At 42.5% G+C, this 18,173-nt stretch overlaps 2 protein-coding genes and 1 pseudogene across 3 annotated transcripts in view; all 3 read left to right on the top strand.

Annotated features, from left to right (window-relative positions):
* Positions 1 to 25: 25 nt before the first annotated feature.
* Positions 26 to 5,530, top strand: LOC115388155 (uncharacterized). Its single transcript, XM_030091101.1, has 5 exons — positions 26 to 67; positions 2,664 to 2,887; positions 3,578 to 3,680; positions 3,982 to 4,041; positions 5,045 to 5,530. Exons 1-5 carry the CDS (start codon positions 26 to 28, stop codon positions 5,528 to 5,530), a joined length of 915 nt encoding a protein of 304 aa, XP_029946961.1.
* The window catches only part of LOC115388016 (uncharacterized), a 25,246-nt gene continuing 12,582 nt past the window's right edge, over positions 5,510 to 18,173 (top strand). For both annotated transcript variants that reach the window (XM_030090942.1, XM_030090941.1), the window contains exons 1-2: positions 5,510 to 5,558; positions 5,932 to 7,414. In XM_030090942.1, the coding sequence (XP_029946802.1) occupies positions 5,530 to 5,558; positions 5,932 to 7,369 (1,467 nt within the window). In that variant the 5' untranslated portion in view covers positions 5,510 to 5,529 and the 3' untranslated portion in view covers positions 7,370 to 7,414. The remainder of the gene's footprint in view (positions 5,559 to 5,931; positions 7,415 to 18,173) is intronic.
* LOC115388066 (transcription factor HES-5-like) lies at positions 16,741 to 17,265 on the top strand (annotated as a pseudogene).

Below are 18,173 nucleotides of genomic sequence, written 5' to 3'. Positions count from 1 at the left end.
GCAGCTTTCCACTGTTGCCGTGACGATGGGCTGCTGGCTGTCTGGACCATGGATGGGTGACCAAACGGTGAGCCCCCGAAGACCCACATCTCTGATATCTAAGATGTTCTCTCTCTTTTATCACCAACGACATGGAAATGAGCTCTGCTCCGGGACAGATTGTCGTGCGTGTGCACGAGTACAATATATGCAGATGCAAAATGGCATCATGATTTCTGCAGGAGTCTGCAATCGTGTATGTGTCTGTGTGTGTGTATGTGAGAGAAAGAGAGATAAACCTAAATTGTGTGGATGTCTATGAATTGTCCACATTTCAGTCTGCTTGAATATTCGCCATAAACATGTAGATCTTCATGTTGCAGCAGGATGTTTGGTGTTTGCTCTCTAACTTTGTCCCCTGAAGGCTCTGTGCATGCTCTGCTGCCGTCTTCTGTCTCCACACACAGGTGCCATTTTGTGCTCCTTGGCTAAAACTGTATGTGTGTGTGTGTGTGTGTGTGTGTGTGTGTGTGTGTGTGTGTGTCTGGTTGAATGTAGCGGTGGGTGACTCATGGCTGTGATGTACTGGAGTTAACAATACTGTTCATGCGTCTAATTCGATGGCTGCTGAGCTGCGTGTGTGTGCGTGCGTGCGTGTGTGCATGAAGCGAAATGAGGTTTGTGTTGCTCGTAGGTGTTAACCATTTCGTACTGCCGTGGACACGATGTCCATATGTGATTTCGCTCATCAGAATGGGACCGTCAGCGTGTTTCGCCAGAAATAATCCTGCATCTGTCTGTGTGTGTGTGTGTGTGTGTGTGTGGGGGGGGGGGGGTTGTCTTGTGACCCAGTTGTGTAACACTAACTAATTGAGTCAGTTTTCAGTCTGTAGTGTCGTCACGCTCTATATAAAAAAACCCAACTCTGAATGACATATTAAAATGGCAGCGTGTGAACGGAGATTCGATTGTGACATTGATGGATGTTGTTACTTCTTCCTGCATGTGGATTCAAACAGTCATCCTGTGGTTTCTGCCATAGCTTCAAACAGTTTTAGGTGTATATTAAAAAAAAATACTGAACTTTATAATTTGTAATATTGGTCAAATGGTTGGATGCTGCATTTACTTTGATGCGTCTTAAAAGAAATGTGTCATTATGCTCGCAGTGGCCTCTTTAATATTTCACACCTCCCACTCAGCTTGTAACATAGAATTTGAGTTACACATTTGTAGACTCTGATATCAAGGCAACATGACTCCAGTGACGCAGTCTGAGCTTCTTTTTTTTAACAGGAGTGAGCCACATTAGATGTGTAATTTACACCAGAGAAACCCGAGAAAGATTAATCATGCCTGTTTGTGACATTCCCAGCTGAAGTGAAACACAACAATCAGATTGCCTCCACTATGCAAGAACCAACTCTATAGAGCCAGGCCTGCAAAAAACAAACAAACAAAAAACTTGTTTGAGTCACCAACGTGCAAATTGCAAGGTCGAACTAATTAATATGTGTTTTGAATTTAATAGTGATGACAATCAGGACATTAACAGTGTTGCCAGAGTGTGAGAGTGTGGAACTTTAATAATTGGTCTGGTTGGTGGTGAGGAGTGCAGTGGTTCATGTTTACGGCCTTTCTGTGAGGAATTTCAAAATGGACGTACATGTCTTCTCCAGGTATTTCAATTTCTCCCCACAGTCCAAGAACATGTCATGTTAGGCTGAATGGTGGCTATAAATTACCTGTAGTGTATATTATTCGTGCGTGGCACTATTGGCTCGTTACGGCCTGTCGTTCATCCAGCTGTCAGCTGAAACTGGCTCCACCCTCCATAGCTGCATAAAGTGTGTTTTGAAGATGGATGAATGTGTCGCTTTAACAGAAAAATGACACCTATTTTCAAAAAGCGCTTCCTCTTCAAACATGATTTATGCAACTGTATCAGATCTACATCCTGTGTATGTTCATGTGTTCTACCTTGTATTTAGCACCTGAACATGATGAGCATATCCTCAGAAATACAGTGATGTGTGGCTGCGACAGCAACCCAACTAGTTTGCACATTTTGTTTTAAAGTGCTGGAGTCAAACTGTCAGTGTTTCGAACCCCACCTCTTAGCATGTCCAGAGTGGCCTTGAGCAGGACATTAAGGTCTTTCTTTTTTATTTATGCGTTTCCTAAAACATTAAATTCCTTCTGATGCTTTTTTTATCCACCGCTGTATGAGTGCGTGTCTGAAAGTAATAAAAAATGTAAAATGTTTCGGAATATGTACGGTTCCAAAGGCCCAACATAGGTACAGTCCATTTACTCTTCTTCGCCTCCTCCTGACACAGTTGATTCAACATTTATTTGCTTCACTGGCGATATGATCCACTCAGTTTCAGCCACAGTTGTTGGGAATTACAGGAAGTGACTCAACACAGTTGACACAGAAACGCCCCTGCCCTTTAGAGTTTTGGGAGTGTGATTGCAGAGAGACGCAGACACAGAATCGATATCAGCACACAGGTAAAAAAATGCAGATTAGGCTACAAAACAGATTGAAAAGCATCCGACGGCAGAAGTATTTTACAGATATCGAGGAGAACGACAAATGACAAAATATCCGAAGAGGAAAATACAAGACTCACCTCTGTGTTTCTCCACCCGCTTGACTCTGGACCCTTTGCTTGTTGCAGATGAGTGGGCGGAGTCTAGCACACCTGAGCCAACGAGATGCTCTGCGGATTCTGGCGGCCAGTCAGCGTCCAATCACCATGCAGATCAAGGGCCAGAGGGGGCGAGGCAGCGAGGCGGACATGGGATCCTGGGAGCCTCTTCCCCTCAACCTACAGCATCTCAACTTACCCCTCCCACTTATGGGGGCGGGGCTTAATGCATCAAGCCCCTCCTACCAAGACAGGTACACATTTAGAAATTATATATTTTAAGTATTGGGAACAAGCTCAACAATTGATCTGACACATCAGGCCACAGCTGGTCAGTAGAAGATATTCACGTATTTCACCAGTATTGCTGTTCTTGAATGAAAATAGTTCTGTACGATAAGTGCACTCTTTATGAATTGGGAAGTTAAACCAGTCTAATCATTTAATGGCAGTGGTTATAATTATGTGCTTCTCAGTCACGAACATGTACAGTGAGGAGTTTAATATGGCTAATTACACACATCGCCTATATAATCAGTATATCCTTCAGAAAAAGCGGCATTGGAAGCTGCAGTAGAAAAAGACAAGTGCTTGTGATTTTATTATTAGATGTCTTGTTAGAAGCCAGGGCATGCAATTATTTCTTTTTTCGGGAAGACAGAAACCAAAATAACTGAAGATCAGCGCTATAATGTGAGTAAAATACTGAGTAGCTTTTTTAAAAGCTTTTTAAAAGCTGATGCTGAACACTGTTCACTCAGGAAGAGAAAGGAGTTGCATGGTGAGGCGAATCAAATCAAGATACTACATAATAAAACATGCTTTAACACAAGTGTTGAATTTATGCAAATCTTTGCCTTCCAACAGCAATGTGCTCATGTGATACAGAATTCCAAAAGAGGAACACTTTGACATGTCTTAATAACTGTTCTTGTGCTTCTTAGACATTACTACAACCATCTGTCTCTGCCACAAGATCACTGTGATGGAGGACGGTACAGCTACCTGTCCAACTCCCCGCGGGACACTGTGGACATCGGCCACCAGGTCACACAGATGAAGACGCACACACACCGAGTACTTCTCACGCTTTTACTTGGCTTTATCGCTTCGCTGAAATCATTTTGTTGCTCGGGTCTCAGTATATTTACAATCGGTTTCAGTTTTTCAGCTTCTTGTGCAGCTTTGCAGAATTTGCAACAGCCACACAATAATTGCATGTTTTTTTATTCTTAAGTTAAATATTTTAATGTGAATCTATGAGCTTGCTTGTGCATTTCTCATTTTATTATGTCTCTTTCTGAATCTCTCAGGATCTTGAACTGACTGGCCGTCGACCAAAGGGCAGAACTGCCTGATGGGATGCTGCAATGCAAACCTAGAAGAAACAAACGCTTGCCACAGTCAGGTATTTAAACTGGTCTTTTTTTTTTAAACGTTCATTTTAGCATTAAAAACTGGTAGCTAGTGCTCCTACACTTGGCTGTCGTCAGCAAACCTAATTTGAACAAACAAGTCAACAGTGAGCAGATGCTACTGAGTGTGTATCCAAAGACTGATATTTCAATTACTTTGAGCTCTGAAGTTCCATTGTTGTCAAAAAAATCCCTCCTCAGTGAGCCACACTTTTGTACCGGCTGACACTTCCCTTCATTTCCATGAAAACTAAAACAATAGATTGACTCAGTCCTGCGTACACCATCACACTGCTGGAAAAACTCTCCACTGTGCCAAATGAAATCGCCACATGAAAACAAGTCCCGGAGAACAGAACTATTGCTGCTTTTTTGAGTCATTTGTGATATTTTTAGTAACCACGGGTTGTTTTTACAGTTTTCTGAGCTTCACTGTAAGTTTGCATTTTCTACAAAAGCTAACATTAAAGTTGGAAGGTTCGGCAGCTTGATCCCCACTTCTGGATACCTGCAGTGGACCTGAGCAGGACAGTAATGTCCTCCTGATCCTGTTAAAATGCATAATATGCAGTCCATTCAGCCTTCCTCTCCTATTAGTGAGCTTGGCTGTATCTGCCAACAACCAGGCTGTGGGAATATTTTCACACGATGAGTGAAGACAGTGGAAAAGCACAATCTATTGGCAATCTTGTGCTTTAAAAAAAAATCTAGCTTCTGAAATAAATGACTTCTGGTTTATCCGATCAATCCAAAATCATGAAAATAACAGATAAAAGTTAAACTGATCAAATGGAGAAAGACTAAATTGATTAATAATCACTGAAAAATGTCACCACTTAACCATCAGTTTCTGACAGCCTTTCATCGCTACAGAGATTCTGTCAGTCTCTTTGTTTTGAGGTCACAGACACACAGAAATCTGAAACAGGCAGCTTTATAGGCTTTGTTGTGTTTTTGTGCGAATGACCTTGTCTGTGAAAATGCCTTTTGTTGTAGACTGATGACGAGGACTTCATGCTGGAGAAGCCGCTGGGATTCCTGCCCCTGCACCACGAGCTGGACAGCGGCCTGGGCTGGACCGACGGCTCCCTACACCAGGGCGACCTCTCAGGGCTGGAGACTGAGGAGGGGGGCCTGGAGGACTGCCATTCCCACGGGCCCCTGGCCCCGCCGGGATGCGGGGGGTTCGGCGGTGGCGGATCTCCCTCCTCCGAATCCTTCATTTCGTCGGAGCTCAGCGACTCGGGCTTCTACAGCGTGAGCACGGGGGAGTTCAGGCACTTCCAGAGGCTTCTGGAGAAGAGAATGCGTCTGTACAACGCCCGGCTGCAGCATCAAGGCGAACAATGCGAGAGGCGCGAGCGGCGCGACAGCTGCCCCAAGAGCCACCGTGAGCTGCTGGAGGCCATTCCCGAGGCGCTGACCATGCAGCCGCAGTGCCAGCGGCTGCAGCTCGGATGGAAGACGACGCTGGACACCTGATGGACATCCCACCTCGTGGACTCTTCAGGTGACGATAAAATTCAGCTTTGCTGTAAAAGAATCAAAACAAAAGCTTGTCCGAGGCATAAAAAGGACGAGTTTTGTTACTAACTAATGACAGGTATGTTTAGTTTCACACAGTTATAAATAAAGCAACCAAACTGAGACCAACTTGGTGACAGATAGAGATATAATGACATCAGCAGCCTAAAATAAAGTTTAAGAATCAAAATTAGTAGTTTAATTTGGATGCTTACAGGTAGAAATATGTTTACTAAACCAAACTGAGCTGAAAAAGCCTTTCTATGTTTGCACCAGCGATATCAGTTTTATGAAATAATCAGTTTTGATAATCAATGTTCTCACACAGATCTTTATTGTTTGTGTGTTTTTGCCTTCAGGGTATCGTCTGTGCAGTTCCATAAAGCCGACCGGCCCTGCCTGAATCGTCACAGCTCCAGTAGCGGGGCGCTCTTTAACCCCTCACACAGCCACGCTGCCGTCTCACGCATGACTGGCCCGGTCCTTTCCACCTGCAGCACCCCCTCCAGCCACCGGAGACCGCTGGTGCCCATCCAGCAGCAGCACCACCAGGGCTCCAGCTCGGTGGGCATGCTGAGGAGAAGCCGAACGCTGCACCACCGGCCCCCGCCACAGGAGTACCGCCGCCGTGCCAGTCACCCAGCCTCCCCCTCCTACTGTGCCGCGACCATGCACCACTGCGGAGGTGTTGTACCGCACAACGTCCTTCCAGGCCTGCCGGAGGAGGGCCAGCTGCTAGCAGGTGTTATGGCCTCTCACCCTGCAGGCATGACCCTCTCACCCCAGCAACACCCCGCCGCTCTGGGGCACATGATGGGAGCCAACACCCACGAACGATGCTATGACAACGGCTCCAACGGGCAGATCGCGCACCACGACTGGTGGCACTCGCAAGAACGAGGCCTGATGCCCGAGCCGGTGATGACGGAGAGAGAGAGGGAGATGGAGATAGAGAGAGAGCTGGAACAACAAAGACAAATGCAAAAAGAGAAAGAGATGGAGAGGGAGAGAGAAACAAAGATTCAGGAGGAGATGGAACGAGAGAGACAGCTTGAGTTGGAGAGAAGCCGGACCAGGGAGCAGCAGCACCACCAGAGTGTGGTCCACCCTCCTCAGGCCGGAGACGTCAACGACACCTGGCCGAAGCCTGCCAGCCGCCAGGCTCACGGAGGCAGCGGGGGGAGAGGTCTTTACAGCACCCTGGAAGGCCATACTGGGAACGCTGGATGGGATGCAAACATGGGACAAATGGTTCCAAGTTCAAACCCTAATCCCAGTTCTGGTCTGCAGCCTAAAGCCGCACCGAGCTCTAAACCCAACCCACCCTCACGGATCTCCAGGAGCCAGCTGCTTCGGGACCGCGCCTCTCAACTGGCAGATGAACGCAGCGGCATGAGCACAGACGAGGAGACCAACACCGACATGCTCTTGGGTCGGTACTGGAGCCGAACGGAGCGGAGGGAACATTTCCTTTTGGCCCGAGAGCAGAGGCAGCAGCAGCTGCAGGCCAGAGGAGGGCCTGGAAGGGACGCCACCAACAGGGTGGCGGCTATCGCAGGAGGGGGAGCGTCTGTTGGAGACGGAGGTGGACTGGACAGCAGAGGAGTGGGAGCTTTTGCAGAGGGACGATGCAACACGGTTCTGGAGTTGAGTCAGAGGAAGCTAAGTCGTTTGAGGAACAGAAAGCTGTTGGATGACTGGACAACCGTAGAGGAGCTGCTGACTCATGGGACCAGGCTGAACAACACCGAGGACCTGCTGTGTCCCAGCTCCCTGCTGACGGTCACCACCGTCTAACTGCATGGGCACCTATCTAACGAACTCTGAGTAAGTGTGTGTGTGGTATGAAGCTAACAATACAACATTCTAGAAAATCATCATGCTTCTTTTCCAGAGGAACAGCAGATTTACCGACGTGTCCACTACAGACGGAGGTCAGGGACATTCCTGAGTCCAGTTAGAGTTGAGTTTAATTTAACTAAAAATATAAATTAAATCTGATTCATTTGAACAGTTCACTACTTGATTTGACCTATAAAACTTCTTAAAAACAAATCCCAAATTGAAATTTACATTATTTTTAAGTATTATGGTCTTACTTTTGAATTATCAATTTTTCTTTTCTTTAATTAAAAGGATGAAAGTGAAACTTTGGCAGAAATATACCATTCAAATTCAGATCCAGACAGGGCCCAAACTACCACTCAATTATGCAGGGTTTTCTTCTTAATAAGCACTTCACAATTAATAGACTCTCCAACAACTTGGAAAATGACAAGGCGTGTCTGCTTGAAGGCACTCTGCAACCTCTTGGATAGATCCCACTACTTCCTTTACACTAGTGCTCGCATGGTTTATGCATATCATGAATTTATCATTAGGCTAGCTCGAGGCCAGACTGTGCTCTGCACATCCGCACAGTGTACAGAAAGGATGGACTGTACTTTCTGCCAGCCTGTGTCCTGTGCAGCGGACCAAGACAATAAAAGAGCCATCACTTCAACCAGGCGTGTTGGAGACGTAAGACAACACACTATACGAATGAAAATCAGAATTAGGACTGAGAAGCGCTGTTTCTGAGCCTCCAATAAACAGCATATAACACTCAACATCTTCACTGTCTCTGTACGTGAAGCACGGGGGTCAAATTTGTACCTGCACTGTCTTGTCTCTGGGGAAGATGATCAACAGGATTTATCAGAATGTTGCATTGTTCTCATAATGAATGTGTGCAAGAGAGCGAACCTCACTGTCATTGCTGTACATCACCTCAACTGATAGCTTTACCTGTGGGTGTTTGATCACTGTACAGCACTCTGGACAAAACGTGTGTGTCAGTGCATGAAGCTTGTAATGACAAACGACCGAAGAGACGAGCGTGTGTGTTGGCATCACGTGTTTCACACTGAATCCTAAAGCTCCATTTGTTTCAGACAATATTAGAGAGGGTTATAAAAATCTGGATTTGGACTCAAATCCTCAAATTGACCATGACATTTCGGAGAGCAATACTCTTCTGCGCGATGTACCTGAACTGTGCACTATGGAGGATCCACGAGAAACTGATTTTACGGTGCCACAAGAACACATCAACTGTAGCATTGCAGACAATGACATCTGAGATTTGATACCAAATCCCCAAGATTTTTTTTTTTTAATATAGATATATATAGAAACTGTTTACAATTTTAAAACCAGTTGATGGGAGCTTTTCTAACAACTCTGTTAACAAAAAAAGAATATGATCGGACTGACTTGTGCATTGCAAGTAAAATCATGTTGTTCAGGAACAGGGAATAATGTGTCATGGAGGCTTGTGCAGAATTCGAAAACAGCCATTAAAATAAGTTATACTGCAGAGTTTGGAGCAGATTGGCCAGTACATTCACAATATACAGTTTGTCATATTCATGCACGACTAAAATGAAAACATTCTCATCCATCTTCCTTACCGCGTTATCCTGTTCAGGGTGTGCTGGAGCCGATAACAGCGAACCACAGGTGACAGCAGTTTCCGCACTGGACCGGTCAACAGTCCTCCACAGGGAAAACACAGAGACAGACCACAGTCACGCCTATGGGCAATTCCACCAATTAGCCTCACATGCATGTTTTTGGTAGCCTCGTAAATCAGCCCCGCCCACTCCTCATCCATGTTTGGATTTTGGAGTTGGGCCCAACATCCTTAAGATGTGGAAATGCAGCTCAGAGATTCCCTGTTCCTGCCTGTGTTTTTACTGCTGACGGGACGTTTGCAGGTCTGTCTGTAAAGAAAGCAGTTCGTGCGTGTTTGCTGGAATCCACAGTGACGCATCGATTGCAATGAGACAATTTCATACAGTCTGTGTGTCCTTCACACGAGGTACAGGCCGTCCCCGCCACCGCCGCGGCGTCTGCACGGCCAGAAAGGAAAACACTTCAAAGTCAGCATTGTTGACATTCCACAAACTTCTACTACAGTGTGAAGGGAATCTGAAATCTGCCGATTCCAGGTCCGCAGTTCAGGAAAATGTGCAATAATACCTCAAGCTAGTTTTAATATGATGATGGCAGAGTTGTGCGCGCTACCCGTCAGGTTTTCATCCAATGCAGTAACTTCTTTTGAATCAAAACGATGCACAAACGTGACATGTCACCACAAGTGCGCAGTGATCTTGGACTCCAGAACGGCAACAGCAAAGGCTTTGTAGATACTGACATTATTTACGTACATTGTTTTCCATGAGGGGGTAACCTAAGAAAACAACTTTTTGCACATCATTTTTATATGAAACGTTTTCCGTACCTTTCTGTACCAGGGACTGAGGCCAGTGGAACGACTGTAGATAGAACGACAGTACGTGTTGATGTTTTCTTTATAAGCTATCATAGTAATTTATGGAGGAAATAATTAGTTTATTGTGATTGTGTTGGACATATTTCAATATTTTTCTTGTGGCGGTTTCAAAAACCAATGTGAACAGTTTTTATTATCTATGAAATCTTTCAAAGCTACCTAATTTATCTGAAAGCTGGTGAAACTCTTGATTTACCATTTCCAAGGCGTGAACACAAAAATGTGTTATTGTCTTTAAATGGCAAAATTGAATTTTACTGTTGTTTTGTGTCATTATGACATGTACATATTGATTTTGTCAAACGGTGCGGTTCGGGATGGAGTTATTGACGGGACATGATCAGACCATCAGACACCTCCAGTGGTTTATCGTGTGATTCTTTAGATTTCTAGCTGTGTTTTGGAGGCTGTACATAACAGCACACAGATGAACATTGTAGTATTAGTATGTTTAAAACTCACAATATTGTCAACATTCATGGATCGTGGTTCAGTTTGTTCTGAATGTTAAATGTGGCATCCATGAGTCATGAATAGGATCACTGACACTGTAATGCGTAAAAAGAACACGATGCCGTTTCAGACAAATGTACTTTTTTTTCTCTGTCTCGTCAACAAACAGGTGGTTCAGATGGATAACAGTTACTTCTAAATCTGCGCTGACTACGAACAAACAACGTCAGCAAAAAGCTGATCTATAAATAAACTAAACGAATGATCAGACCACATCTTCATGTCTAATATCAATTTCTATTTATTCCCATAAAGACAGAAAGTTGTAGGATTGCAAACAAAACCGATGTTTATTCATTGAACATAAAGGACTAAAACGCATATTTTTAGATTGTTTTTTTCCTTCTTGTCAAATGACTCAAACTACGCTGAGTTGAATATTTTTCAGGTTCATTTATATGTGATACTGTAGGCTACAACTCCTTTGTGCTTCACAACATTTCATCAGATATTTTCTTGCTGTGACCCCAAAGTAGTAATTGGCATAAGTTTATTTTTGTTTAAAAAAAAAAAACAAAACAAAAAAACTGTGAATTCTGGCAATTAAACAACAGTTTTCTTAGAAGAAAGTTTTTTTTCTTTAATTTTTTTGCATTTTGAAAAAAATATCTCAAAATTTTACATCACTGAAAGAAGCAACGACATCCTGCACTGATTGTACCGCAGGGAACAAAAACAACAATAATGATTTAAAAAAGAAGACAGTATCCACTTTTCCAGCTGACTGTAAATGAGACAGAGAAGGAAGGACATTCACAGAAATGTCAAAATGTTTGTTCAAAAGCACTCAGACTCAGAGAGAAGACGTGGAATCAAACCTCCACCCTGTTTACATCCAAGTTTCTCTCTCTCTCTCTCTCTCTCTCTCTCTCTCGCTCTCTCCTGTGACTCAAACAGTGTGAATAATGGATGACGAAGGGAGAAATTTTTCCTTCCCACCCGCCCCCCCCCCCTTTCACCCTCTTTGCTTACGTTACACAAGGACACAGAGAGCTGAAAATAGCGCTGCCGTCCTCATGTGATGTGAAATTAAAAGCACACTGGAGCGGAGATACTTGCTGCTGGGGAACTCAACACTTGTTTGACTCCATCTGACAATCCCTCCATCCAGCCTGCAACACCACCTCCATCTGTCTGTGCAAGGGTACTTTTCACCACAGCAAGCTTTTTTGGAATATGATGATGTACATGTGATTGTAATAAAGAGATTTTAATTAGCTATGACATTGTGGTTTTGTGCTGTTATTTACACTCGGTCACACTGCGGACGGTCAAACCAGAGCAGCACAGCAGCGCCGGTTCAGTTTCCAGCGAGGCTTTTCCCCGACAGTCCCCTCCTTCCATTAGAGGCTGATGGATTCTTCATACATTACCATGCATGCATTTATGTAGGGTCACTTATTTATTAACACGTTGCATGAATAACTAAAGAACCTTATTTAATCACCTGTTGCAAAGGTTCAGAAAAATGGTGCTGAACCCACTAACCCATAGAAAAATACAGAAATGAGGTTTTAAATAAGTGAATATACTCGCTGTTTTAAGCCCACTGATCTGCAACGCTGCTTCCCGGTACTGCAGGTTATCGTTCGCCAACAAACTGAAATGTCAAAGTGTCCAAGATGGTATTTAAATGAGAGGTTTCGGTGCTGATATCAGCAGGCTGCACTGCAGTTAATGTGAAGCATATTGATCCTTACTGACAAAACAAGGAAAAGTGACTGACGAGGAAACGCCGGGGCAAAAGATCAAGACGCTGAAGGATCCAGAGAGCTGGAAGTGAAGAAGCAACGAGACAAAACCATCCTCCAAAAACCTGCACATCTGTTTCCTGAATATTATATGGAAGTCAAAGTATAGCATTAGATAACACTGCCAAATCCAAACAGTTCGGAGAAAAAAATTCTCTGCCTAAAATAAATACTGTATGTTTGTTGTTGTATTTTTTTAAGTAGGTTTTGCAATGTGCAGTAACATATGTGACTTAGCAGTAGAGAGTGAGATCACACTGGACAGTTTCAAATAAAGCTGCGGTAAATCTGAAACGCCCCAGTCCACCTTTTCTGCAATCTAGAACCTTGAAATTTGCCGACCTTGCAGAATTCAAAACCATGCAAATAATGTGCAAAAAGCTATTGCCAGGTAACATTCAGAACAAGTTTTGTGCCAGACACGGAGGTTAGGTTTTAAGGAAAAAGCTACATTTTAAGGTTCACACAGTGAACATTACTTAAAAAAAAAAAAACAAAAAAAAAAACATTATAGGTGTTACAATCTGTGGTCAGGAAATTAAACAAATACCAAACAAAATTCATTTAAAAAAGAAATACAAAGTATAGATCCATGAATATTACATAATTCATAAATAATTAAAAGTTCAGCTGTAAATGTGCCATGGCAGAAAATCACTTGTCTGGTAATCAGATGTTAAATTGTAAATTGAGTATGACGACATAACTCAATACAGCTTTGCTTCATTTAATTTCTGGTTATAGGAGTGAATGTAAGCTGTAAGGATGCAGAGACACGAGAACTGTTGGAGCAAACACGTTTTTTACTTCCTTTTCGGTCATGTATAGTTGAGATTAGTGTCATTTTGATTATTTGTCTTTTAATTTTTAATGCGTGTCCAAAATAAATCAATAAATCAAACAAAATGTGTATTCAGTGAAAGGTTTCTGACCCTGAAGCTCCTATGCTTCATTTGACCCTTGTCCCAAAAGCAAACTCACCAATCTGTCTATTTTGAAGCACCACGCTCTCTTCTTTCTGGTTATGATGATTTGTTTACAGCCAATCACAGCTATTCCAGATGTGTCCAGAAGGAGGCGCCCTTTGTGAAGACACAGACCCAAAGGAGACCACTGACCCACTTTATCAAAAAAGGGAGGATGACCTCCCTTTTCTGAGCTGCACAAGGAAACCCAGAATCACTAAACAGGAGGAGTGATGTGACACAGCGCTCTCTAGTGGCTGCACCGGGAACGGACTGAAATCACAACCAGCTCTGAAATCAAAGGCAGCTCGTCTGACAGAATCTTATTGGTCAAAGATCACTCAAACTAAGCTTATACTACATTCTGAACTGGTGTAACAATGGATTTCCTCTGCTAATAAAAACATTTTTACTGGAGCAAATAAGTCACATTACACTGTATGTCAAGTTTAATATTATTTCCCATATTTATACAAAAACCGCTTATTTCTATTTATTTATTCTTTTAATGTCTTTTGAATGTCCCCTTTCTAGTGTATCTCTGCTTATTCATAAACATTTATAAAATTCCACCTGAGCTAATCTCTGCACTATCCAACACCAGCAGCACCCAACCTGTGTCAGTTTTAACCTACTTTAAATGAAACTCAGTAAAAACCAGAAACCAACTTGAGTGGCAGCGATGACGGCTGGTGTAAAATTAGAAGTTTGCTGAAAATGACTCAAGCTGACGAGCCAGATCCACTCTTCTCCCTCCAGATGGTCGATGACGCCACGAGCGCTCACAACCAGAAGACACACAAAAACTCATAGACATCAGCGTGTTTCTGTAGGAGCATTCAAAGGCTGATCGTAGGAAACGTACAGCACCTTTCTGCTCACTAAATATCCACATGACAGACGTCAGACATAAAACACACCAGGACAGGATAGCTGAGCCAAACTAAATCTATTTGCAAACACTCATCAATATCTGGACTATTAAATCAAGCTAATGCACTTCGATCATTTATTTCACTCTGTTGACGTCACTAATATTATTCAAACTCACTATTGAAGACGTCTCCTCGGCTGAGCTGCTGGAATTCCAACCCTTTCCTGAAAACCATCCCCTCCTGATGAGCCGCATGACGAGGCACACTTCTATTGTTCCTGCAGAGAAAGAGCAGAGTGTGGGAAACCGGAGGAAACTCTCTCTCTCACAGAGATGCTGCAGGGCGGCAGATGCTGACCTCTGACCTGGAGATGGCGGGATCAAAACTAATGTTCACAACAATAACAGAAACATAAAAAGTTTGATTTTTTTATGCATGAAAAACATGGACGTCATTGACTGATTCATGCTACATCGGCATTAAACAACTTTCTTTATCAAGTAGAAGTAAAAAAAAAATTGTTCACTGTAACAGGAGCTCATTTCTGAATAGCAAAACTTCTTTTTTCATTTGTTGGTTAGCGCTTTATGTTGTTTGTTGGGCTGATTAAAAAACAGTCACTCTCATTTATAAACCACTCACAGAAATTATTTCTTTTGACTCTACTCAAAAACATTTACAGTAATAAACCAAGGACCCAGTTTGACAGCAGCTATTTCCACATGTTTGAGCCTCCCAGGCCGCTCTTTTCCCTCCAGATGGTTGGTGACGCCAGGCTGCGTCTCAGTGAGCGCACACAACCAGAAAACACACCACAAAAGCTCCACACACAGTGTTTTGTGTCACGGCCTGAATGCGGCGTTCACAGACTGAGAGTGGGAGGCTGAGAGGAGCTACGAGTCAGAGATCACCGCTGCCACATCTGCACAAGAAAACTGAGTTCAACTGTGAAGAATAATGATTAAAAAAAGGAACATTTGTTATTCTTTAGTGTTGTGTTTGAAAAAATGTTAGCCTGAATTTATTTCACAACGTGGATGAATTCATTAGGAAAATGTTCTGAAGAACCGAGTAAACTTCAGGAAAAGTTTCATGATGAGAATGAAAAGTGAAATGTGTGAACATTTGGTTTAATGTTTGAATATCTGTCTTTCATAGTATTTACAGCGGAAACAGTGAAGTAGGGTAAGACATCCTTCAGTTTAAGATTCTTTTACATTTAAAAGTCACAGTTGAACTCTCTCTCTTTCTCAGTACTGATGTCTTTACACATAAAGGTTGATTTTTTTTTTTATAACAGGATTTCTCATAAATGTTGATGCTCTTTAGTGGTAAAGAAAAAGTGTTTCATGTGTAAAAACTTGCTCCATCGCAGTGGTGATGATTAAAAATATCTGGTTAGATTTTTTTTTCTGTTATAAAAGGAAATTTAAGCAGTGTATTTTTTTTTACGTTTAGACAGAACATTTCAGAGAAGTCAGCAAATGTCGAGCTCACTATTGAAGACGTCGCTTCGGCTCAAGCTGCTGGAATTCCAACCCTTTCCTGAAAACCATCCCCTCCTGATGAGCCGCATGACAAGGCACACTTCTATTGTTCCTGCAGAGAAAGAGCGGAGTGTGGGAAACCGGAGGAAACTCTCTCTCTCACAGAGCTGCTGCAGGCCAGCAGATGCTGACCTCTGACCTGCGGACCAGGACGGGAATATGGCGGGAATAAAACAAAAGCCTGATGTTTAAAACGTTCTCAGAAAAATAAAAGTTTTTTACATGTAAAACATTTTTCCACACATTCTAAAACATGCTTGACAAAATTTAAAAAACCTCCACTGAGAATAAACAGCATTTCTTCTTCTTGTGCTGAAGCCAGTTTGTACCTGTTGATTTTGAAAAATGAGTAAATGTTTTGTTTATTAATTCTTCATTGTACGCCTGCAAATGTAAATTTTAACAGAGCAATACAAAAATAAATAAAACAAAATTGTTGTAAAAAACAAAACATTTTAAAATAATAATATTTTTAAATAAAACATGTTTGCCCATTCATTTCACTACACACAAAGAAGCATAGAGCAGAACAAAAACATCTAATACGGGACGATTCACACATGATGTGCTTTTAACAGCATGTCCAAATTTGACCAAAGTGAGCGAAACGCTCTTTGTTTCAGCACATGACCAGAAAAACTCCAAACTCTTGTGTCACTCTGACCAGGGCATTCTGGGAAACTGGGAGTAAGTTTATAGTCACACAAACTAAAAACCAGACATCGGCTGACACACCTGTGACCCCGAGACGGGCCAGTTTAGTCGAATGGATTAAAAAAAATGCTATGCTGTAGTGATTTCTAAAAAAAAAAAAAAAAAATCCAAATGATTTTTTGGTACATAAGTAATAAAAGTACAGATAAAGACTTGTGGATGACAATTTAAGTCTTCAGAAACTATAACTACTTGATCACAATAGTCTCCAATAGGCATTGAGGGTTGGAGTTATTGACTCCATCTCGCTCAGCCTCCACCTGCTCCCCTCAGATCCAATGCTGTACGTGAGTCACACGACCACTGAACGTGTGGCAGGCCAGACTCTTTTCATGATATTCAAGCTCTCTGATTGGTCCAGACTGTGGGAAACATCCACCAGAGAGAGACCCACACATTCATATGGAGATGCAGGAGTATAAATAGGAGGGATGCAGCCAGCACACTTCAGATTCTCTCTTCAGAGACCTCAACAGCACAGAGATCCAAACATGGCTCCTACAATCACTGCAGCGATCACCAACTCTCAGGACCTTCTCTCTCTCAACCACAAGGTAAACTGAAGATTCTGCAACTTTCAATCAACTATCACACATGTGCTTCTTTCTTGGTGTTTTACTGCTCACAAGTTAATAACTTACTCTGTCCTTGTTTCTGCAGATCAGAAAACCTCTGGTGGAGAAGCTGCGCAGAGAGAGAATCAACAGCAGCATCGAGCAGCTCAAGTCTCTCCTGGGTCCAGACTTCCTCAAACAGCAGCCAGACTCCAAGCTGGAGAAAGCAGACATCCTGGAGATGACAGTTTGCTTCCTGACACAGCTGCAGCAGCAGAACCAGCAGCACAGGAAACTGATCAACCACTTCAACAAGCTGCAGTCGTCCTCTGATCTCAACCTGGAGAGGCTGACTTCTCTCCTCTGAGCTCCACAGTCCAGACCAGCAGCACTGAAGACAAGAGTCCAGCCTGCAGCGCCCTCTGGAGGCCCTGGTAGACACCTACACACTGAAGGTGCTGCAGACAAACTCACCAGACCATATTGGTCAAAGATCTCTGGACTGAATCAAGTCACATTTTATGGACTCGTTCTGTCGTCTGAACAGAACGTTTTAGTTTTCCTGTGGAAATCACATCAACTGCATTTTTCCTGCTGTAAAAGAAAACATCTTGTTTGGAAAAAGACAAACTAAAAGACCATGTTGGTCAAAGTCAACTGAACCTGAACATATTATTTATGTGCATCCATATTTGATTCAACATTTGAAATATTATGTTTCTTAAAGGAGATATAATTATATCTTTAATTTTAAAGATTTTGTCCCTCTTTGGAGTCTATACAACTAAATAGTTTAAATCGATGTGATTATCAACATTGATCTGTTAGATTAAAATGTAATTTTCTTTTTTTGATCCATTTTAGGATCTTATTTAAATTTTCCCTTTTCTGAAAAAGGTGACCTTATTACAAGTTTTTGTTTCTTAGGAAATGTTCCACCTCACCTTGTCCCTTGTAAAGACACTGTTCCTTCACTCAGTCCGAGTGCAGTGAGACTTGAACATGTTTCCAAAAGATGACAGGAGAAGCCATGTTGGTCAAAGACTTTTATCTCTATGAACAGAGCTTAAAAAAATATTTGTGTTCACACTATTTCCTGTGGAACAGTGAAACGTCGTGTCTGCCTGCCATAAGTGTTTTAAGGCTCTGGGGATCAGTATCAAATATATATTTTCCTTTTATGAAGGACTGGTGAAGCCTGTGTGTGTTGTTAATATTTGAGGTACCTTATGTTTTGATTGGGTATTTTCTGCTCCCTCACTGGTGTGAAGACTTTAATAGGAGCCGTTTTAGCTTCTGTTCATACTTTGCATTCATTATAGGTGAATTTCTGCTCTGTTGAAAAG

This window comes from Salarias fasciatus, chromosome 5, assembly GCF_902148845.1.
Source record: "Salarias fasciatus chromosome 5, fSalaFa1.1, whole genome shotgun sequence".
Lineage (NCBI taxonomy): Eukaryota > Metazoa > Chordata > Actinopteri > Blenniiformes > Blenniidae > Salarias > Salarias fasciatus.
The sequence above is the reverse complement of the archived record's forward strand: the minus strand, read 5'-3'. Positions and strand labels throughout refer to the sequence as shown.

Coding starts and splice junctions, on each gene's coding strand:
- LOC115388155 (XM_030091101.1), top strand. CDS start 26: ATGGGCTGCTGGCTGTCTGGACCATGGATGGGTGACCAAACG. Junction 68..2,663: donor CATGGATGGGTGACCAAACG/GTGAGCCCCCGA, acceptor TGCTTGTTGCAG/ATGAGTGGGCGGAGTCTAGC. Junction 4,042..5,044: donor CAAACGCTTGCCACAGTCAG/GTATTTAAACTG, acceptor CTTTTGTTGTAG/ACTGATGACGAGGACTTCAT.